The 24167-nt window shown below is 43.3% G+C and overlaps 1 protein-coding gene across 2 annotated transcripts in view; it reads right to left on the reverse strand.

Moving 5' to 3' along the window:
• Positions 1-3880: 3880 nt before the first annotated feature.
• Positions 3881-24167, reverse strand: part of anks1b (ankyrin repeat and sterile alpha motif domain containing 1B) — a 165467-nt gene continuing 145180 nt past the window's right edge. For both annotated transcript variants that reach the window (XM_061078942.1, XM_061078936.1), the window contains 9 exons: positions 17897-18004; positions 16662-16865; positions 14748-14873; positions 12041-12112; positions 10181-10267; positions 9878-10015; positions 9626-9793; positions 6244-6335; positions 3881-5148 (listed from right to left, as the gene is read on the reverse strand). In XM_061078942.1, coding sequence (XP_060934925.1) covers positions 5100-5148; positions 6244-6335; positions 9626-9793; positions 9878-10015; positions 10181-10267; positions 12041-12112; positions 14748-14873; positions 16662-16865; positions 17897-18004 — 1044 coding nt within the window. In that variant the 3' untranslated portion in view covers positions 3881-5099. The remainder of the gene's footprint in view (positions 5149-6243; positions 6336-9625; positions 9794-9877; positions 10016-10180; positions 10268-12040; positions 12113-14747; positions 14874-16661; positions 16866-17896; positions 18005-24167) is intronic.

Consider the following 24167-nt stretch of genomic DNA (forward strand, 5'->3'; position numbering starts at 1 on the left):
AGGATTAAAAAGATGAATGTTTTGTACATAAACATCTTTCACTAACGCAGCTTAAAATAACTCTCCTCTCGGTGTTAATATTTGATCTCTGCTTTTTTTCTTAATTCGCCGTTGCGTAAAACACATTCGTATACGCTGCCTTGCTGATTCTTGTGTACAGGAAAGGTGGCATAAGCAGCTTTGTGTGACGGCTCGTCTTCACCGCTGTCACTTTGGCTGACTGCTGAGAGAAGACTCGCCATGAGCCTCGCAGCGGCTTGAGAGAGGCCGTCAGCTCTTATTGCAGTCATGCCAGTTGTAGTTGTCGTGTTGTGCAGAGGCTGATCAACACGCAGCTTCTCCCACATGTTTTAACACCACCCACCTTGTGTTTCCACTCTGCATTCAGCTGCACCAAATGTTACATAAAATGCTTCCTTTGAGCCTTTTGCAGCGCCGTCAAATCTCATTTTGCTTCAGCACTTACACTGCACGCTTATCCTCGGCTCATGTGGCACTCGGAGCAGATCCCAGCAAACTGATTTGAAGTCTGTTTCATGCAGGATTTCATACACAAATCTCCACATTCAGTGAAAACAAACTCGATGCACTTCTGAGGTGATTTTCTGTTTCCACCATCACCAACCTCAGGCCTTGTTCCAGCTCTATTTTGACCAATTCTGCGTACAGGAGTCTCACTTCATTAAAAAATTACCCAGTGTTAAGTTCAGAAACTGAAAGTGACCAGGATTAGTGTAGATATCTGTTTAAACTCGATTAAATTATACAAATGTATCTCCATTAAGCTAATAAGATGGAAATGTGTTTTTCAGCCTTTTTACCCTTGAAAATTTGTAGGCAACCGAGTGTTCTTCTTTTTGACGACAGCACAAGTCCATTCTGTACTGAGATAAAATCTGTGGGTGTGTTTTGTGTCCTTAACAGAGAGAGAGAGCCTTTCAGCTTTTGCACATTGCGAGCCAAGCCCAGCAGGGTGTGTGTATCTGTGTGTGTGTTTGTGTGTGTGTGTGTGTGTGCTTACCTTTTTGCAGAGGCAGTGTGTTTCTCGATCACCCACTTTCCGGCCGGTCAGTTTCCACGTTGGACTCTTTCAGTGCATTATGATAATGTGAGAGCTGTTGCACCACATTTGCCAGGTGCAAACAAAGTGTTGTGTCGTTGGTCGTTTATCGAATGCAGTAAATCATCTTTATGGAAAAGAGTTTTTTGGTGCAGACCCTCCTCCCGCCTCTGGTCCCTGTATGTGCGTCAGAATCATATAATGTAGTTGTATCACAGACCGTTTTTTTGAGTTTAGTAGTTACCAGCTGTCTGGTTGAAGCTCTCTATTGAATGAAGGCCAAATCTTATTATTATGATCAATGTTGTTGTTGCATGAGCACTTTTCTACACGGCCGTCTCATGTAGCCGGTAGCCGTGGGCAGCACACACCATCTGGAACTCTGGCCTTCTCCTGCAGTCAGACACAGTCGGAGAAACATGCATGTTCTCTTCCCGTCTTGCACTTCACTGCAGACGGTACAAATGTAGGAATCTGTGAGCAGAACACCAATCTTTCCATTCCCACTTGTTTTCTGCATCTTCTCTGCCATGATGTTCCCGTCTTCCTTCGTTATTCTCTCCTCATTGTCTCTTTCTGTGCTTTGTTAAGTCCTTCGCCTCCACCTCTGCCAGCGCTAGAAATAAAATCGAGCTGTCGGAGCTTTGGGGGGAGTCTAAATCCAGCAGCCACTGGACCACTCCGCACTCGCGGTCTAATCTCCCACAAATACTGTCTTGAATTACCTCCCACTCTCCTCCCGCAGTGGTTTGCTCTTTCCAAACAATAAAATGTTTTGTCACCCTCTCAACACAATGCACCAAAATGTAGCTGCCGTCCTTTCTCCTCCTATCACGGAGAGCGGCCCCGGCGGTGGCTTCTATTGGCTGCAGATTGTAACTGTCCAGGCTGCAAACAGATTGCAGGGCCTTTTCACTCGGGGGTTTATAGTTCATGGCAAACGCTTGTTCAGCCGTTCGGATGCTCACTGTAAATGTCAGCTCGCTGTAGTTCAGTAGACCACAGGCACTCATGCTTAGCACCACACATTGGATTATTATTCTTTATTCAGTGTTATAAGACAGTCATGGTGCGTTAAAGATCTACCAGTGTTGTAAATCCAGGGTTATTCTAAATACTTACACGTTTAAACAGAAACATTTGTATGAGACTGTGTGGAGGGTTGGGCTTTAAAGCATTTTATCAACTACTATCACACCTACATTTGTTTAATTGAGATTTAGGTTTAGCTTTTAACATGGTACCTAAGTTTGAAGTGAGTGAAAAATCTAAGTTTTAGATTGCTTATCACCTTTTGATGACACAGTAAGCAGCGACAATTAGTCATTTAATACAAATATATATCTCTGGCTTTTAAATGTTAGACAAAACTAGACGTCTGATGACTTCCCACAGCTTTGAGAAAACGTCTTCAAAACTTTATAATAAATGATCACGATGGTTTTCATCATCGATTAATCTACAAAGTCTTTTCCCTGTTAATCGACTTGTTTTTCTGTTTAAAAAGTCAAAAAATGGTAAAAACACATATTGGTCAAGTTGACCCTAAATGGCCGTAAATTTTTCCACTTGGCGTTGTGTAATATTTTTAAACTGTGAGCATGGTTTGGTTATTCTTTGGCTGAAAGCTCCGTCAGTCAGATCCGGGTGGACCATGTGGTGAGAGCAGCCGGGGGGCTGCAGCTCTCTAACCCTGCCAACCTCTCCATGTTAGTTTAATTAAATCCTGCATGGCTAAGCTTTGTTTGATAGATTTTGTTTTATTTCATTGACAGATCTATTCAGTTGCCTCATGTTTGTAAATTACTGATTAAATGTTCGTATGTGAGCTTCTGTCTGAAGTTTAAACTCATTTAATAGTTTTATTTACATGTAGTATCGTGCTGCACCTTTTATTTACAAAGTATATGGAAAGATGTGGTGGAAGTTTGGTTTTATTGTTTTTCCATGGTGGTTCTATTGTTAGGGAAGTTTTGTTTTTATAGCTGTTTATCTGACTATTAGCAGGATTGTGTGCAAACTAAAGAATGTGTTTTTTTGAAACTTGGTGGAATGATGGCTTATGGAAAGAACTAATTCCCTTTAGCCAAACCGAATTCCCCTCCATCTCCTCTGGCTTTGAAATGATGTTTACGTGTTGTTTCTCGTTCAGATTTCATAATGTGCTCACTTGTACAGTAGCACAGCAAAGTCCCCTTTGGTCAATAACTGGCCGCTGTGATGGAGTGCTGTCTATTTATAATGGCACTGTCGATATAGTATATGTTTGTGCTTATGGGTCAAACTGTGCTGGGATTTGGTCACCATGGAAACTAGTAACACCGGAGCCCAGTCTCATTACACCGAGTATCAAAGTATCAGTCGGGCTGTCTGAAGGCCGGTGGAGGAAGTTGATCGACGGAATGAAAAGCCAGCAGAAGGCTGATCCGGTGGAGACCTGCTGTCGGAGCTGATTCTCCTGAGCTGAGTTACTGTAGAAGAGTATGAAGTCACACTCATCTTATTTGTGACATTTTTCTGGCATCTGAGAAATGAGACTTGTGTTCGTAGAATCCTTTAATATTAGATTCTTAATAATTTAAGGTGTTGCAGAAGAAAAACAAAAACAACCTTCCTGTCTCTGCCTCCTTGTTGATGTTCTCCATGGAGCTGGATCAGTGAAGGAGGGGGAGCTGTGGAGTCACTCATCATACTTGTTCTCAAGGTTTATCACAATCGTTAGTTGTAGACCTGACATTTCAATAGACTGTCTAATTAAAAATTATATTTTACTATTTCTGACATTTTAAAGGTGAGAAGAGAAAATAACTGATGACAAAATTATGGTTGTACAAGTTGTATTTTATTTCATGTGCTTTACAAGGATATAAATAATGGCCCAAATTACAAAAATCAGTGTGCTGGAAGCCCAAGCCTATGTACATTAGTTGGTCAGCAGTGATGTCACCATATTACCCATTTCAGTTTTCACTCAAAATACAATCTCTACAGCCTAACACGTTCTTTTTTAAACTTCCAAACTTTATTCTGGTACCTTGTTTCCAGTGCCGTGTACTGCAAATCCTTTATTCTTTTCTCTTTTACATTACATGTATGAACAATGAGTTGGCAAAATATCTATGTACATTTTATAATTGGACAATGTGTCATCCAAATGATACAGTAATACTGCGTTTAAAATAGTACATCTGCTAGATAAGAGTAGAGCCCCATGAGAAATGATGGAGGGTTGACCTGACCAGAGCTAGCGAGCCACCTGCAACATTCACTCTCTGTGTACAAGTACATTGTTTTTTAAAGGATGGCCATCATTCTCAAGCTCGACGTTTTCATCTCAGCATATCATAGAAAAATAATGTAACATTAAGACAACAGTAGACAAGAATTGCACAAGAATAATCATAATCATCATGGTAATATAATACTCTCATATTAAACATTAAAATGTCGGGCAATACGAATAGAATACTTTTTTTAAACATCAGATGCAGTTTTTGTTCACATAGTTTCATCCTCCGCTGCAATGACACACCAGTTGCGGTTGAAGCGTGCGGCAGCTAGTCCAATCACATTGACACGCTTGTGCATATATCTCTATTATTTTTCTGACTTTAAAATAAAAAGACCAAAAAGAGCCAGCCTGACGTTCTCTTACACATTTCCCATTCCAACATTGACACATGCCCAGTGGTGCCTTTAGCCAGGCCAGTGTCTGTGTCCGACAGATGACCTCTAACCCCCCCTCCCAAAGTTCAAAGGTCATGCCTCCCAGCTGGCTGCATAAAACAGATCCTGCTGTAGTTGCAGAAAGTTGAGGCTGCTTCAGATAAGTGTACATTCAGAGCAGACCGTGGTCTGTGGAGATGCAGTTAGTGTGTGTGTGTGTATTGGTCCAAAGTTTACTGTGTCAAGCATTGTGTGAATGAATGATGCGAAATATTTTGTAGTCAACCTTAAACACTGGGGTGGCATCCATGTTTGTAGTCCTTTGTAGTCCTTTTTGCATTGTAAGTGTGACAAGGTCCGTGTTTAGGGCTGGCTACATTCTTTGTATTCCACAGTAATAGACATGAGCTTCCGGCATTGCCCTGCAAATGAGATGACATCACTTATCGAGAGAGCCCTCACACCCCGCCTCTCCACCGGCCCCCCTGCTCAGCAAATCCAAAATGGCCACCATGCGTCCTACAAGCCACATGCTAAACCTTTTATAGACAAGATTTTGTTTCCCAAAATAAAATTAGGTTTATGGCCAGGGAGAAAAACAAAACGCGTGGTTAAAATGATTCTGAACATATGTACACACGTTCTGAAAAAAGGTGCTAAAAAAAGGAAAAATCACCGACATCTTTAAGTTTAAAGCTGTTTGAATCAACATGTTTGTTTATATTAAAAAAAAAAAAAAGAATATTGATATAAAGAATCAAAAAGTTGAAATACATTCTGGTAGCCTGCTGGATGAACCAGTTTAAGTCAAAGTAAGACTGTGCTACATCACCTCTCCTCTTTGATTTAAAAAAAATGTTTAAAAAGTCAGAAGCTTCCTCCAGTTGTCATGTTCAGACAACATCCCTCAACACTGTCAGCTCCCTCACTCGGCTCAACACAGCTAAAACACTGTTATGGCTCCTAGCAGTTTTCTGGTTTATCTCTTTCATGTTGTCAGGGCAGTTGGACAAAGGGGCTTAAAAGTAAATAAAAGCGAGGGATGGAGGAAGGAGGAGGAGAGAGACGAGTCCAAACGGTTACACCCATTGAGAGGAGGCAAAAACAAAAAGCAGAACGACCGCTGACCGACCAGCATACAGGAATTGGAAAAATGGAGCTGACCCTTCCCCCCCTACAGGTGGAGACAGAAGTGCACCACACTCTGGGTTCAAAGGTCATGCGCCAGCCCTGCAGGCGGGAAGATTGGGCCAAAAAGGGGGGAGAGCAAAATGAAAGAGACAAGGAGAAGAGAGAGACAGCGCAGCGCCAAACGTCATCATGCAGTGGACAGGCTCAGCTAATGGGGGCGGGGCGGGATGTTTTGTTTTTATTTTTCAGCCGGTGAGGTGACACGGCGGCGTGCTTCGCTCGAGCCTGACTCCGGGGCGGGGCCCCGGTACAGGGCAACCTCTGAAAGGCACACACACACAGGAGTGGACAAGGCGGGTGTATGTTAGAAAATAGTGGTCTCGTACTTGGTGTTGACTCCTCTCTTGGCCTCCTGACCCGGCTCCACAATCCACGGCACGTTGGCGTGGCCCTTTTGGTCCATGGACGGCTGCTCCATCTGACAGAGGAAGAGAGAGGACGTTACAGAGAAGGAAAAGAAGAAGCAAAGAAGTAGGACAAGAGAAAATTGACGTTTCGCACGATTTAATGTAAGGACAATTTCATACTAATGTCAGTGACATCAGTAGGATAGAGAATGAATGAAAGAGAGGAGGATGTGATGCAGGCAGAGTGATGTGAAGGGAAATAACTGACGTGAGAGACAACACATTTTCTACAAAAAGCACATTAAAGATGCATCAAAGATGTTGGTGTCATTCGGCAATAAACAAACAGAGTCATGTTTCTTATCTTCTCTCAACACACTGCAACAGCAACAAAACGACCCAGAGTAATAATCCAGTTCAGTTTTCTCTCTTCAAACACACACAACCACAACAAGGCCTTATAATCTTGTTATGAGGTTACAGGATTAAGGACAGATGCACACTTTTGATCCCACAGCTTCAGCCTCACATGAAGCAAGTGACAGAAGATTGTCTGCCTCCAGAATAAATTCAATATCAGCAGCGTCTGGAATGGAAGTAATACTGCAGAGATTAAATCCAGCGTGATGTACATCTGCAAACAGCAACCTCAGTGACCCAAGCTGATGCAAAACACACTGTATTCAAAGGACGCCTGGTGCACATTTGAATCGTTTGCAGTCCAGTCCTTTTCAGGACCCTTTAAAAACTCAACTGCCTTGAAGAAGATGAAGATGCTGTGAAGTAGTCAAGTAGAGAATAACCCTCAAGTGCGATGTTATCTCACAAACAACAGACTGAAACAGTTGGTATCCATCATCTTTCCCAAAGCCAAATGTAGTTAATCAGTTCATCTTGTCATTACACCATACTAGCTTTCGTATCGTTACGAAAGAACAAATAAAAACAGTAGCTCTAAAATTCAGGTCTTAATTTGATGATATATTAACCCTAAAGGAAATACGTGGGTTGGATTTGTCACATCTGCTTTTTTTTTTAAATAGTCATGTTACTGTCGACATGGAGATACACAAATACTCACTGCAAACAGGACACACAGCGACTGAATAAAAGTCGACGCACTTACAGATGGTTCTTTCTCCTTGATCAAGAGAAAAGTCATGTGGAGATAAAGGGTAAGAGAAGGAAAGCGTGGAGGACCTGTGACTGAGCTCTGTGAGGAACATGGAAGAGTCGAGGGGGAGGAAGAGAAGGGTGGACAGGAGGCCGGTGAGGGGTGTAAATATGGCCCAGTGACCAGCGGCTGGAGGGGGACATGACCTACAAGGGCAGAGGTCACACAGAGGTCAAATTGGGCCTGCGTGGTAAAAACAAGAACAGCACGGCAAACCCACAACGATGACAAGAGTAGCTGCACTGCAACAACACTTCAAAACCACAGCAAAAACCCATGGCAACAACACGGTGGCAAAGTCATCGCCCCGGCAACTGCATCACTGAAACACAGCAAAATTCAAGCTAGACTATTCGCCGCGTCACACCACATTTATATAGCAACTCCTGCACGGCAACAGCAAACTGACAAAACATCATTCTGCAGAAGCACCTTCACACGCCAGACGCCATCGTTTTGCCATGAAAAATTCTGCCGGTGAGTTGAAATAGCTTGTGGTTGCATTTCAGTTGTGTTAACGTGGCAACAAGCTATTTTCACAACACTGGCAAGATTTTTATTCACTTTAGGAAATAGAGAATAGTAAAAATAAATCTCATACTGTTAGGGTCATGTGTTTCAACGCCATTTTGAAGCTTCACTCAGATTACACCAACATGCCAACGCTGATCAGAGACAACAGTGTCTCATCAGACACGCTCACACTCGTAAGGGGAAAGTTAAGTGGATGTTGAGGGAGATTTACAAGCAGATGTGCTCAGATAACACACACAGAACATAAAAATAATAATGAGCGGGTGTGGAGAAACCGATACTTCTGGGCAGAAAAACAAAGCGACGGTATTTTACAGCATAAGGGCTGCCGAGGTGCTGCAGGATGGAGATTATGGCTGGCAGGTGGCAGGAATATTAAGTGAATTCTGCAGAAAGCCCTGCTGCACATCACAAGCCATCGACTGCACACACGCGGAAGAAACGGTAATTAATGGTTAATGTGACTGTAGCCGAGTCAGCAGATTGTGTGTACGCATGCCATCGTCCATCATCTCCGTAGGCACAGGACCACACGCAAGCTTTGCAAAGACACACACAAGAGTAGAGTGAACACACACACACAAGCACTGCGTGTCTCCTCACTTGCTCCAACTATAGAGAGTGAGACCGATTCTTCCCTATCACCATCTCATTCTTCCATGACTCACAGTTTGTAAAGGGTCCAGACAACGCTGATAATAGCAGCGTGCGTAACTCTATACCAGGTCCGTTTGGACACATGTGTCAGAGGAGGAGGGAAGTGTGCGCAGACAGAGTGGGTAAGCGTGACTATTTTAAAGTTGCGTATAGGTTAATGGAAGGTTGACAGGTTTGCAGATAGACTCTGTGACGCTGTGGCTGGAGGAGGCATGACGACCAATTACTGCTGCACATAAAGACACAAACTCATGATAGAATGTGGTATCACATAGCTAGTGCCTGGTAAGCAGTAATATTGTATTGGTGTCGACCATAAACGCGTCTCCTCCTCTTCCTCCTGTACAAAAATTAAGCTAAAATATCTCCGATACAGGTGCCGCCATCTTACAATGTTGACATAATTTGGAGCATGGAAGTGATCATTGTCCTGACGACACATGTGCTCGGGAACAAGTCTGTGGCGTCTTCCACATGATGATTCTTTATGTTCTTACATAAGAACTCACAAACAAGCAAACCGGCCTCATCTATCAGCCCTGTGTGTAAAAGACTGTAGGGACAACAGATCAAATATCCACCTACATTACTACACTGCCACAGTCTCCTGGGCCAAGACTCTCACTCACACCAAACACAAGCATCTCAGGATAATCACAGCAAACCAACCAGAGTTAAGAAGGATGTAAAATGATGTAAAAGAGATGAGAGATGGGGGATGGATTGTATGGACAGATTTCAGTGAAGATGGGATGCTGGTTAGGATTAGTTCCAAGCAGTTATAGAAAAGCTAAGTTTTAATCCAAGAGTTGAGCAGTGAAATGAAGGTGAAAATCCATCGTCAAATTTCTTCTTCTATTCTTTATAGCAATAATTTGATGATTTAAAAGAGATCCAATTCAAAACCAGCTGGGTTTGCTGACTTGAATTTTACTCTTGGATGGATTTTGATGGATTTTCCCTTCAGGTGAGTAGCTGTGCGGCTGTGATGCTTACAGATTTGCGGATGTTGACGCGGGGCTTGGGCACAGGTTTGTTGGGCTTGCTGTCGAAGCTCTCGGGCAGCGTGGACGACCCGTGGCCACTCTTTCTGGCCTGCAGAGCCAGCTGGTAGGCCACCTCGAAGGCCTGGCCGAGCGTCAGGATGATCTCATACGCCAGGTTCTGACAAGAGGAGGCAAACAGCGATAAGAACATGAGAAACTTAATAAGTTTGATATTCAACAAAGACACAGTGTCGGTACTTACCACATCAAAAGCAGTGAAGACGTGGCAGTAGTGGTGACTGGACTTGAGGTCTTTGGTAATGTAGGCGAACGTGGACAGATCCTCTGGATCTTGAGCCGCACACGAGATGTTACGAATCTCGTGCTCTGCGATGATATTCTACAAGAGGAAGAAAGATTAAGATCGAAGACCAATAGTTGATTGCTATTGATCTTCACATTCATTTATTTGTCTCTGATTAGGCCTGATTGTGTTTTGGTTTTCGTTTACACATTATACACATTAATGTGTTATTTAGTAGGCGTCGCACAAAGTGAGCGATACCTTATTTGTGGCGTCGATGAACTTCACTCCTTTGTAGGACACGGAGAGGACGATAGTCGGCACTTTCTTCATCTGTTCTGTCGACTTCTTGGAGTGCACACATCATGAAAGAGAGACAGAGAGAGACAGAAGGAGGAGAGAGGCACAACTTACTTTTGACGGATTTCACGCACAAATGACAAAAAAACAGGAATCAGTCACAGGATTGAGCTTTTTTACAATCCAATTAAAACTAGTTCCAATTTAATGAAATTCTGTCGGTGAAATCTCCACTGAATTAAATAACCTTTTAGTTTCATACAAGACTTAATCCACGTGTTAGAAGCTGCCTCAGGTCTAAGAGCATGTGAAGAAAACAGGAAGTTGAATGAATAAAAGAACCTTGAGGTAAATGAGCAAATTCAACATTCAGTCAATTACCAGTTAATTCAAATCATCCCTAAAGGTCGAGGGCTGTTTTCAGCCTCATTAAAAAAAATCAACTGCTCCTGAATTACATTTCTGAAATCCAATCGGCTGCAGCTCTACAAATCCAATAAGGCTGTGAGCTGTTAAACCATACCAGATATCGCATATCTCTACATATTCCTTTTAATTACATACTGGTACTTTAACGCATCTCTATTACCTACATCTGAAGTCAGTCATTATTCAGCGAGGAGAAACGTGTGATTTACAGCCTTGTCAGCTTCCCCCTCCTCGCTGTCGTTCTACCTGCCACAAGCTTTAATATATTCAAAGAAATAGATGTGAGATGAGTCCCTTTCCCACAATCTTCTGCCTGTCATCTCCATCTCTGAGTATTCACTTTTATATCATACTCTGTCCTCCTCTTCTCCTGCTGTCGAATCGACTCGCTCCTGTGCTCCATATCTGTGTCATGTCTTTGTTCTGTTCTCTCCCTCCTTCTCAGTGTGGTTCGGCCCTGTCAGAATCAGGTAGTGCCGGAAAGCTTACAAAGGCAGCGCTGCCCGGCTTCGCTGGCAGCCAGAGGCTGTGAAGTTGGGATTTAAACATCCGCATCTACCTCACCAGCGGAGGCAAAGAGTGACAGATGAAAGCGGCGAAGCTGGGAACAGGGGCGAGCAAGTGAGAGCTGAAGGAAGGTTCACACGGTAAAACACGCCGGAAATATATGATGTGAATTTCACTTAATTACACAACCTTGGTGAAAGAAGGAAAGATGCCCTCTGATGTGGCAACAGAAACATGGAGACTGAAGAGGGAGGAGGGGAGAGAAGGAGAAAGCTTCGCTCAGGAATATTACAGCTTATCTTCACACTGCAGCAGCTTGGGATGAAAACCAGAGATATGAAGTGAGCGCCAGAGGAGAGAAGGAGTCATTGTTTCAGTGAGACACAAAAATTAAGAAGGAAGCTGGAAGAGGAGACATGGATCTAAAGAGACAGATGACGGACGTGAGTGATGGAGGAGGAGGGCAAGTGAAGAGTGAGAAGCTGAACAATACAATTCAAGGTGATTTAAGGTAAAAGGCAATGATGAGGCAAGGATATTAAAAATAAATCCCTCAATGCATTTAATCCACAGTCATGATATTTTAAATTTGTTTAAGTTCTTGCAAGTTTGAAGGCACTCAGGCTGTGAGATGTTGTCCCAGATTTAAAGGTCCAGGAAGGTTTTTTATCCAGGTGCTTGACTTGAGAATAGTTATACTGAAAATAAAGGATTATAATTTACTTAAAAGTCCTTCTTTCTTTCAGATTGTGTTGCCAGATGTCAGCAGTAAACCTGAGGAGTGAAGGTATAACGGTACCAACGCTACCAGATGGCCAAATCTACGCAAAATATAACCCACGTTGTAATAAATGAATGCCTTAAATTAAGTCAAATGTGCTTTACCCTCATTTTGGCACAAGCATCTTGTGTTGACTCCGTCCCTCTCAGCTCCTTCACCAGCATGGAACCCAGGTACTGTGGAAAAACACAAACACACATGATTATAAATACACAGGGTTTGTATTTGTATCTCAGTGTCTGTTTATATCCATAAAACTTATTTCTACTCCGCATTGTTCAGCTTCAAACTTTATCTCCAGTTCTGGTTTGAGAAGTTTGACAAGTCTTCTTTCCTCTGTGACTGAATCAGCTGGGATTTGTTCACAGACTACGATCGATGCTGAAATCTGAACTGAAGCTGAGCCTCTGTCCTCAGAGACGAATCCCACCAACATTCAGTTCTCCCAATGAGTTTAAATGGAAATGATTGGGCTGCCTCAGCTTCTAGCAGTGGTCGATTATGATCAAACGGTCCGAACGTCACTGGCTAATGATCAGAGAGCAAAGCTGCAGCTGAATGTTAAACTAAGAGAAGGACACTGAAGCACCACAGCTGACTGGTGGCAGCTTTTTTTAAGCAGCAATGTCTCTCCTGATAACCAGCGGCACCAGTTGTCCTAGATCCACAAACCTCACCTCAGTCCACAGACACTTTTATACAGATGTCCTACTATCCTGCCTTTAATACGACCCCTCTCTGTTCTGTCTCCGCTCGTCTGCACTGAACCACCGAGCCGTCATATTGCCGCCCTGTGTTGTGATATCATATTGTTGGTGTGTGTGGTGGTGGCAGATAAGAACTACAGATTCAAACAGAGGCCAGATACGGCCAACCACGTAGTATCTGTTCAAAACACACACTCTTACCGCAGAAGAAGAGATTTATAATCGTTTGTTGACTCAGTGTTAGGGTTATTTATCATCTTTATTAAATGAACTTTAACTACATTCGTTCTGTGACTAATCCACTCTATTATTTCTGATATTGCAAGTACTTTATGAACACTGTGTTGACGTCTAGCTGTTTTAAATGCACACACACGCACAAACATACACACACGCACACACAGCAGTGATTAGATCCTTGAGCCTCCTGGAGGGACATTAACACCTTCTGCTTGGACACGACTCTGGGGTCAGGTTCAGCCTCTAACAACGTAGTCTCTGATTTAATAAAGGAGCTACTAATAGTGACGGTGTTTTACAGGGACAGTGTTAATGTTGACATTAGAGCACCTAATGGTTGTGACATCCTCCGCCCTTCCAGCCTAATCCCTTGAAGTGGAACTCTAACAAGGCTTTTAGTGAATTAGAGGAGAAATATTTACAGCCTCTTTTATCTCATCTGAGTCAACAACGCCAAAATCAAGTATCACAGGATTGAACGTGGACCTCACCGGATTTATCTCTGCTCTGATTAGCAATACATTTTCCCGGAGCCTTTTGGGCAAATTGCTCTGTGTGGTGAATTACGTCCTAAGCAGCACAAACCATGACTTTCAGTGAGGGAGCCACATTATGCTCAACACACCAGCTGCTGTCTCATCTGCCTCTGGGGGCAGTTACTGTTGGTTTACGCAAACGCACAAACATTTTCAACTAATCCCAATTTAGCAAATGTGTCTCCTGCTATGTGAGACTGGTGCTTTGAGATACAAGCTAATATTAGCATACTGATGTGGCCACAGTGACTATGCTAAGATGCTGCTGGGAAGATATGTCCTCGCATATGTCCGCCATCTTAGTTTAGTTTGACATAATAAAGTTACAGAGTCATGAAAAGAGAGCGGTGCTGATGCACCCTGTATTCTGTCCTTTTGGCTGATTACCACCCTCTTCTCTCTATTAACACAAACACAATCCACTCCTCTCTTTCCTCTCTGCCTCTCATCGCTGTCTCATCCATCTCATTTATTCTCCCCTCACTCCCTCCGTCTTGCTTCAGCTTGCCAATATTCACACCTCCTGCTCGGCCTCCCGCTCCGTTCTGGCTCCTGCTCATTTGTCTCACTTTCGGAGCTTTCTGGAGCCCGTTGTCCTGGGACAGCGAGTGGCTCTGTCCTTATTTTACCTCGGCGGCCCGCTCATTGTGCGTTCCTCTCCTTTCTACCTCCAACACGCTGCCTGTTGTGCTGCAAAAACCCCAGTGGTCAAGGCTGATTCTAGCCCTCTTCAGATGTGAGAAAACAAAGACGAGGGGATTGTTGACTATTTCTTCACTGCCTCCATCTTATCTTTTCCTGTTTTCATTCTTTTTGTAATACAGCATCACTTTTAAATTCTCTTGCAGTGCTGTTAGTTCAAACTGCAGCCAACTTTTCCCTCTTACTCAATCATCCCACTCACATCGACCAGAACCAATAAGAAGCTTCTTTTTCCGAAACACCCAGTCTCAATGTCTCTGAGAGCCAATAGTACGTCAGCTTGCTTTCCTGCAGCTCTGAGTAACTGATCATTGCAGTTGAGCCGCTGAGCGCGTGAACCAATCAAAGGGAACGAGGCTGTAGTCATGGTAACATACATATATAACATCTTTTATGTAACTGGCAAAGGTCTAAATATACCAAAGTGCAGAGAATGACTAAGTGCAGTACTGAGAGAGAAGCTGAGGGTCATCGGTGAACAACATTATTACCTCCAGTGTGTATTAGTGGCATGTGAGTTCAAATGATTGAAAGATGATTGATGATTATTAATTAAGTTATAGTTATTGATATTTCTAACACACACATTTACAGATTTAATCGAGCAGTGAAGGGGTTGGACTCACGTAGGCTTCATAGTCGCAGGACTGGAAGATGAGCTTCTCGGGGTGATGCTGCCAGTACTGAACCGGCGTGGACGAGGTGGCCTCGTTGGGTGGACGCAACGTGATTGGCTCGCACCACTCGCCTGCCTGAAACAACAACCAATTGCACGTTAGGACCCAAGCTGAATCACACAATATTAAATAAGAGGGGACTTGACACGAAGGCTTGTGCTAAGTATCTGATGTTTACACAAGTTGTTGGCCTGAGTTGAAATTCGTAATGTCACGGCTTTCCTCGCTGAACATGATCACGCCTTCAAAGGGACACGCAGGAAATTAAATGTGGATGAATTACATTCAGCGTTTAACTGACTCTTTGCTGCGGCTCACCGCTCATTCACCCAGCGAGCTTTCAACTTCCAAACAAAGGAAATACCTAAATCCTCTCTGCATACCTCTTAAATATCTGTGGATAACAATTAAGTTTGTTTTATGGCCTTTCATTCTTTGGTAAATGAAAGCAGATGGTTTTGTGAGAGGAGGTATTCACGCATGCTGCGCCAAAGTCTGCGTGTTTGTGCGTCAGCCCACATCTGATTGCTTGTGTTTCCAATCCCCTTCACAAAGTTGCCGAGGGACTTTGAGGTGAGACCTTGAGAGTCAGATTCGAATATGTCAGAAAAACAGCTCGGGGATAAGTGTTTAGAAACGGGCACCGGCTAAATCTTTGCTGAACTCCACCAGCTTAACACTATTACACAGGAGCTCAAACCAAACGTTTCAGAACATAAGAGCAAGTCCATGTTTCAAGTTATAACCCAAATTTGAAAAATGACCCTGAATATGAGCAGAAAACGTGTTTTTCTCTCTTGGTTTGTGTTTTCTAAAAAAGAAAAAGGAAACAGAGAGATCAGGTGATTAGGGAAGAGCCGGCGGTAGAAACTTTCAAAGTGTTGACAGTCAGAGAAGAAGGCCAATGAAACTAATAGTTATTTCTCTCTTCTGAGTCATCGGAGCCACTTCAGCGTGGCGATGTGTCTGGAAACAGGGGAAACACTGTGACACACACACACACACACACACACACACACACACACACACACACACACACACACACACACACACACACACACACACACACACACACACACACACACACACACACACACACACACACACACACACTTGAGAGATGCAGCAGGATCACCGTAAGTGTGTGATAATCTGCGCTGATAAGCTCTGTGACTCACACAGAGACACAAAAAGACCCTAATCATATCGAATCAAAACACAGATGCTGCCTCGGATGCGTGCGCACGTGCACGTGTGTTTGTGTGAGTCGTTGTGCTGCTGTTGATTGGAGGTTGTACAATTGTAATTTTGCATTTGGCTGGAGAGTTGAGATGCTTATTTGAAAAAGTTTCTTGTTTGTGCAGAACTATGAAGAATTAGATCTTTTGAAGAAAACGCTTTTATCGACGATGACGACCAGTGTGCAAGTATTTAGAGACATAAAACTTTATTTCCGTCGGCGGTAGATTGAAGTGTAATCCATTTGTACGAACGCCAAAATAATCATTGCGCAACTACCACTGAACTGTGGTATTTTATCAAAGTTTCAGGCATAAATTTCCTGTTTTATTTCATCATTCTGCTGCAGGTATTAAATCTGGCTTTTCAACCTAAACAGGCAGATAAAACACTTTTGTTTGGAATCTTTCCTCTTAACCGTTTTTGAATGGTTTGTAATAATCTAGAATAACCCTTTAAAGAATATTACAAAAAATTTGATTTTTAATATGTTGAAAGCAAAAAGGTCAGATCAGTTTATTTTACTGAATGTATTTTCAGTAAATGATGATTCCCCCAGCCAGGTGGTGAGTGTCTCTATGACCATTCATACTCTCCTCTCTCCATTCATCCCCCCTTCCTCACCATGCTGACTTGGGCCATCTGTCGCTCCAGCTTGGATCGCGGCACGTCCTCGAAGTAGTTGTCGTTGCTGCGCTGTCTGCGCCGGGCGTCTGCCTGCATGATGAGGTGCTGCACGTCTAGAGATCCGCCCGGGACCCCCGCCGTGTACGCCGCCTGGCCCACCGACGGGCTGAGCTGGGGAGGAGTGTGGTTCCCGCCGGGCTCCTGGGACAGAGGAGAGAGAGAGAGGCGGGACGGAAAGCAAGAGAGGGGTTCATTCATCATCTCGTAATGTGCTGTGTCACCGCTGCAAGTACAATAAGTAGGGCAATTGCATTCAGTGCACGCGGTGACAGTTCTCAGCTCCCGTGCTGCCGCTGTGAACCAGTGCCTAACATTGTTTTGCTCTGAGGCAAAGGCATTGCTGTACCCAGTCGCTCTCAGTGGGACCATCAGGGTCTTTGAGCACAGCACCGAAGCTTCTCCTCGTCCCTGTTAAGTCACTTTAAGCAAAAGCATCGGATTGATGCTTTCAGTGGAAAAGGGTGTTTAACAGGTTTTTATAGGCGAGCGGAGTCTAAATTTCCCAGAAGAATTAGGATTTTCATATGTTTTACGGTGTAATGGTCTAACGCATTAAAAGGTCTCTGATTTCTCTTGGGAGACGTTTCACTTTCACTTGATTACATATGAGCAGACTGGAGAGAAGAGCATTTCTCTTTTTACTTTCTTTTTATGTTTTTCTTGTGGAAGCTGAAGCATTTCCAGCTTCTCTCCTCAGTCCTCATCCCGAGCTTCGTTCTGTTCACTCAACCACTTTTGGCATAATGCACTCGGCTGTCCGCTACTGTTTGTACTGTATTACTGAGTAAACACAGCCCTGAGCTCACTCACTGGGAGGAAACGCTGCCACATCGGTTTACCCTGGACTTGGCTCTGCAGTAAAATCTAAAATTCCATACTATTTATAGGTTGAAGTTTTGTATCATATTTCAGACAACTACTATACAAGTAGTTGCATATCATGTGGCACTGATGGGAGCGGGAAACATCTCCTTGTGATTAGTATTCCGGAAAAAAATGGCGGAGAGGAAGCTGCAGTGTGTCTGCCATTTTGTGCCTGCCTGAGAGATTTGGGAAATCATTGGGGCGGTAACAGCCGTGTTTCCCTCAGAGAAAATATCTGCCATGAATCCATAATAACTTGTGATGTTAATGTGGTTCATACAACGTCCTGCTCACTGAGACGCACTCACCCTGAGGGAGACGGCCCGCGGAGGTTTCTGTGGAGTTTCTTCGTGTAGCCGGTCCCCCAACGAGGCCAAGATGCGTTTTCTGTGTCCGATGAGATTGATCTTCAACACCTGAACAAAAACACAGATATAAGATGACAGTTTAAGGTTTAAATCACATGTAGATTCTACTAGCTGGTCTCCACTTCTGGCTCCTTTTCTGTGTTAATTATGAATTCAATATGTTTATTTGAATTTAATAGGTTCTGAACAGTTGGATGGACAAAAAAATTATTGAAAGAGATCATAAAAAATTATGATTTTGACTTTTTTTCGTTACTATATATTGTTTAAAATAAACAATATATAGTAAAATGTTCCTTGCACTGTGCTTAAGGTAACTTGAAATAGAGTTATATAGAAAACGAGCGTCAAAGGGAAAAGCACAGGGGTCGTTACAGAAAGACAGGTTCAATTAATTTATGCTCATTTTGTAATTTATGACTTTGTTCTTTCATTTCATCCAAATGAATAAGAAATCGATTTCTCCTGACCCTGCAAAGTATCAGTGTAAATCAGAGCTGGAGACTTTTGGACTCCAGTCAAACGTGAGTTGCAAGAAACAAGGACACGAGACTTTGACTTTGTCACATACTCAATCTTAAAATCCAGGAACATAAAAGATCCCAACAGGCAGCTTCACATTAGCTTCATCCATTTCACATTTACTAAAATTAGCTTGTTGCTAGATTTTCGTTTTAAGGAGGAAACACATTGTTCAATATTACAGCTCACAACCACATTTTAAGCTTCATTATTATGACTCAAACAGAAATGTTCATAAACACAAGTTGAGCTTTAGACAGTTTCCTCCTGCCTCCAGTCTTTATGCAAGCTAAGCTCCATGCTCCACATTTTGTGTACAGACATGAAAGCTCTCTTCATTTTTACATCCCTCAGCAAGAACTGCAATACTGCTCCTTCCAAAAGAACTCTGAGTGAGAAAAATCACAAATCCCAATAACAAACCGAGTAAATGCAGTTTTTTCCAAAGGTAATTTTCTGATAAAACATTGTTCTCGAGGGGTTTTACTGAGAGTTTTTTTCCACTCATAGCCATTAAAATACAAATTCTACAAAATAAGAATGTGGAAAAAATTGGTAACAGTCTATTGATTGTGCCCGGGAGCTCATTACACAAGCACGAGCACAAACACACTCAGGACTCCAGTGAAAGAATTCTTTCTTTCTGTGGTCACCAGGCGGCCGCTGACTGTGCCAGTTACTGCGTTTTTCTAAAGAGACGAGCTGCAGCGTATAGGAGGACGTCTGCGGGGACGTCGGTCCTCGGTGTCTCCGGAGCGTCAGTGTACAACAAACCACCGGCCGCTCTGACGAAGCTGCTTTGGAGCGTGAGAGAACCTTTGTGTGTTTGTGTGCGTCTTCTGGGCCAAAAGGTGGTAATTAGCCGGGATGTGAGGCCTTGCTGGGAGTCTAATGATTCTCCCGACAGTCTTGCTTTGAGTCGGTGCAAACACACAACACACACACACACAAACACTTCATCATCTCCTGCACTAATTACTGATCTACATCTGCTGGAGAAAACACAGAGAGAAGCTGGATGCACATTCTCCGGTTTTATATGCAGATAAACCCTGAACGCACAAACCCAACATTAATAAAACAGACCTCTGCATAATGAATTGAGTTTACATGCAAAATGCATGGAAACAACTCGGGTGTAATCTGTCAAGTAAGCACAAAAATGTCAAAACGCTTCCACTTGTTTCTAATTTCCACTTCATTTCGAGTTTTTGGATTTGAGTGTAACGGGTTAACCTCCTTCCGGCTGCGCTCCCCTCTGCTTGGAGACAATGTGTCTTAATTGTTAAATTTAGACGGATCAAAGGGAAACGGAGCGGAGCTGGGACTCGAGTCTAGTAAAACTAATTGGCGTATTACGACCACCCCCTGCTCCCTCCACCACTTTTTACTCACTCGTCTCTCCTCTCCTGCTCCTCCTCTCTGGATTCCACAGCCTCTCTCTCTCTCTCTCTCTCTGTCTTTATGGACACACAATATCAGAGACACTACAGCTTCTGTGTCTTTCTACTAAGGACGACACTGCTAACTCGCTGTGTTTGGTGCATTACAATCATGTGATTTTATCTTTTCTCAGGTTTTGAGGATGTGACGCACTTCTCCACCAGTTAAAAGACGGTTATGGTCATTCGGAAAATATCCAAACAGAGTATTTCTATCAGGCAACATCGCCGTACTTGTGAGTCATTGTCAGGATTTAACTTGGATATTTTTTCCAGTGCAGTTTAGTAAATTTAGACACCAGTCAAAAGGAAATGATCAAGAAACGTATAACAGCTAATTGTTTGTAGATTCTTAAGAAAAATGCAAAAACTATTTGAGTTCTAGCTTCATCTGGAGATTCAAGACATTTGGCATCTCCACTAGAGCCAAGTGTTGGAAGGATCCTCTGTATCTAATACCTTTATTTTACAGAATAAACATATTATATACTTTGTTATATTTGTATTTTCTTTTCACTTATAGTGATTTATAATTAAGTTTCTGGTTAAATGGTCAAATATCAAGCCTTAACTCCATTTCTTTGTCTTAAGAGCATAACAACATCTTAGGAATCATTGTCAATTTATTTAAAAATGTGTGTCGGCCATTATATTGGTGACCGAAGTGTTTGTCCGCCCTAATTTCAGCGTCGGCCCAAACACATTGAATGAAAAAACAAGATTCCATGTCTCAGAATATTTTGGATATTTTGTGGTTTGTAGAAATTGTTTTGAAATATTCTCCTTAGGGAGCGAAGGCGTAACACTGGTCCTCACACTGCTGTATCATCACATAGATACAAATACACACACATACACACACACACACACTTACACCATTCAAAGCACAGAGTGGAGCTGTGTGTGCTTCAGTGTGTTACACTTTATGTAACAGCATCTGCTTCAACTACAGTAGAAGCCTCAACCTCAGCCTGAAGTTCAACCGTCACCATGGCAACACTGAGCCGCAGCAGCCCACACTCACTCATCCAAAAAATATCTACACGCAAACTGTATATCTGTGCACATACCTGCACGTGGACGTGTAGTCACATGTGCACAGGCAGCGCCAGCAGCTGTTTCTCAGACTGGTGAGAAGATCGTATCGAACGCAACACAACGACTATTGTAAAACAAATTTCACTCTCAGATGCTTCACTTCATCTTCCCATCTGCGTTTGAATTAAACTCACAGCTGCAGAGCTCACGCAGCATGTACCTGGAGGATTCTGCTCATATTTAGTGATCCTATCAATGTGCTTGTTCATAATAGTAGCATTTTCAGATATTCAAATACACAAAAATACACAAACACTTATCTGAAGGTATGGTCCGTAGTTTCCGAAACACTTTTGTCTTATTTGTTGAAATCCTCTTCATGTGCTATTAGCGATCAATAAATAAAGTAAAGAAAAACAAGCCGGTGTCCGTGGCCCTCGCATCATTTCACTGAGATGTGATGACATTTTTGGCTGTCGTATCCGTCACACCTCATCATTCACCTTTGGTTGAAATAAGTTGTCTTTGGTGAAGTCTTACAATATGCTCTTTATTCTCTATGTGTTTGCTGACCCAGTTTGTGACGAGTGTTTCAGCTTCAAGCCAGAGAAACATCTATTTAACACGACCTGTTCAACCAGAATGAAGGAACATCTGAGTCCTTCCCTCCTGCAGAAGCACAAAGCTTTTCCATGTATTTCTGCATCACGCTCATCACATTAGAAATAGATGGAACTAGAAGGGCGCTTGGAAAACGCCCTTTCTCGCCACTTTAAAGAAAAAAGAAAAATTCCTAGATCTTCTTCAGATTGTTACTGATTCTTCTTTGGGTAATGTCCCAACTCACAACTGCATTTCATGTAAATCAGCAGTTTTTGAGAAAACTGCAGATTTACTTCAAACTGAGTGTAAACTGGGTCTTCCTGCCTCTCTGTGCCTGCTCTGTATCACACAGCAGATTATTCAATGACGCTTTCTTATCCTCTGGTCTTTGAGCGCAGCAGTGTGAAGTGATTTGTGGAACTGTTTGCTTCCAGTGTTTGGACGTGCCGCTGTGTTTGTGTCTTTTGTGTGTGTATGTGTGTGCCGATCAATGCTCTAATCCTTTTAACTGTCCCGTTAGCCCGGACTGAACGGGCTTGATTAACGGATTAGCCGCCACACGAAGCTGCGCTCTCTCCCGGCCTCTCCTCTCTGAAGCCCGCTGTCACTTCAATACGGAAATTAAACCGTGAAAAAATGATGATCTGATTCTTCGCCGACTCTTCCACCTTCGAGTTTTTCAACTTGACGTTTTGAGTCATGAAAAGCCAAACATGTCCCTGAAAAGTTGAGATACTTTCACCTGCCGCCAAAAAGAGAAATCCTGTTTATGCTGAATCATTTCCTTCAACTTCCTAGAAAATGACCGGCTCTAATTTAACAACGGGAACCGCATAATGAGGACAGCTGCAACAGCCGCTGCAATAATACGGGTTAAGTGGAGAGGGTCGGTGATGGAGGACATTAAGGATGACCTCCCTCCGTTAGGACACTGGGGACAAAAAGCCTTTTCTCTGCTTCCTACTGGAGGGGAGAGTGGAGGCTGGTGGGGTCACTTGAGCGTGAAACCCAGCGAGGGGACACGACAGTCCGGTCACTGTCTGTGGTCGAGCTGGTGAACCGTTTTAATGACGGGGACGGAACGGAGTGAAAACACTTTCATTTATCTCTGTGCTTCTGTTTAATCGACGCTGACTCGTTTAAATCTCCCTCTCTTCCAGTTTCCTTCCCCTCCTGTTCGCTCTCCCTCCATATTCCTCTGACCTGAAATCACTGCTCATCCTCTGCTCTCAACACGTTTCTCCTCCGTCCTTCTTTCCACTCCGCTCCCCCTCTTATTATATCCAGAGAGGGAGAGAATAAATAGTGTGTTAGTGATTGGGCCTAATATAAGACGACGCTCCGCAGTGAGAAGACTTTCTTCTGTTCGGCCTTAGCAACGGCCTGTGATTGGCCCTTCTCTTGTTTGTTGGCTTCTCCTCGCGTATCTACCGTCTCCAGGCTCGTGTCAATATGACCGATCGCCTCTCCCCCCCGCAGACGATGAGGGCGTGACCTCAGCGGTATCAACAGACCCCCCCCCCCCCCCCCACGGCCCCTCGGGCGTCATCCGCTAATGGTGCGATGGGGGTCCAGCGCCACCCGCCCCCGCCGACACATCAGAGAAACCTGGATTGATTTTTCCACAGCTAAGAATCACTGGAGTGCGGTTACTTAAACGGCCTGGGTCAGAATACATTACAGCCCGACTCAATGGTTGTATTGATCAGCACATACCGAGAACCCTCAGAGGCTTGAGACCGCCGGCGCGGCCGCCACTGAGGACGCAGGAGTCACGTCCTCTAGAATATTTCTCTCTTCTAGTTCTATGAGATTTGTACTTCACACCAACAGACTCTGGTTCGTCAGTGTTTGTGAATGTGAGGCTGAATGGTTGTTTCTCTATGTTCCCACAGTTGGGTCCAGACTTTCTCAGATTAGTTACAGAGGCAGCTGGAGATTCTTCGCTCAGACACGTTAACAACACGGAAATACCATTAAAACCATCGCAACCATTAAAGGAAAAGGATATAGATAATGAAAGCATGGATGAATGTTTCTGTCATTTTGACTAAAAACTTTAATGTATAAAAGTAGAGTCTGGAGTCTATGAAAACAGTTTTTCTCCTGGATTGAGGCAACAGACGTTCAGCCTCAGTGTTTAAGAATGAAGTTCTAGTCTTGCACAAGACGTGGACACAGACCAGGAGCCAGATCTCGACAGCTAAGTATGTGGTGATCGATGACGCTGTTATGGCCGCCACTAATCTGTTGATGTACGGGAAACTCTGTGAGAAATACAAAATATTTTCAGGTCATTATGACACTGTGGTTAGAGAAGTTAGACTGTGGCCGGCGACCACGATGACAAACACAGAGCCGGAGCTTCCAACACTCCATGGTCAGGATTCAGATTTTATTTCATGAGGTTTAGTTTCCTCCACCACATTCAATAAATATTCTACAATAAATAACTAGGAAATAAATAATGAATTAATGTGCCCACGGAGATAAATTAATCAATAGGAATTGTTTTACACAACAGAACGGAAATAATGTGGATAACGTGCCCGTTCGGCTAATTCTCCACCCTGATTATTGATGTCTCTCTAACCTTTAACACTTCA

The sequence above is a fragment of the Limanda limanda genome, chromosome 1 (assembly GCF_963576545.1).
Source record: "Limanda limanda chromosome 1, fLimLim1.1, whole genome shotgun sequence".
NCBI lineage: Eukaryota > Metazoa > Chordata > Actinopteri > Pleuronectiformes > Pleuronectidae > Limanda > Limanda limanda.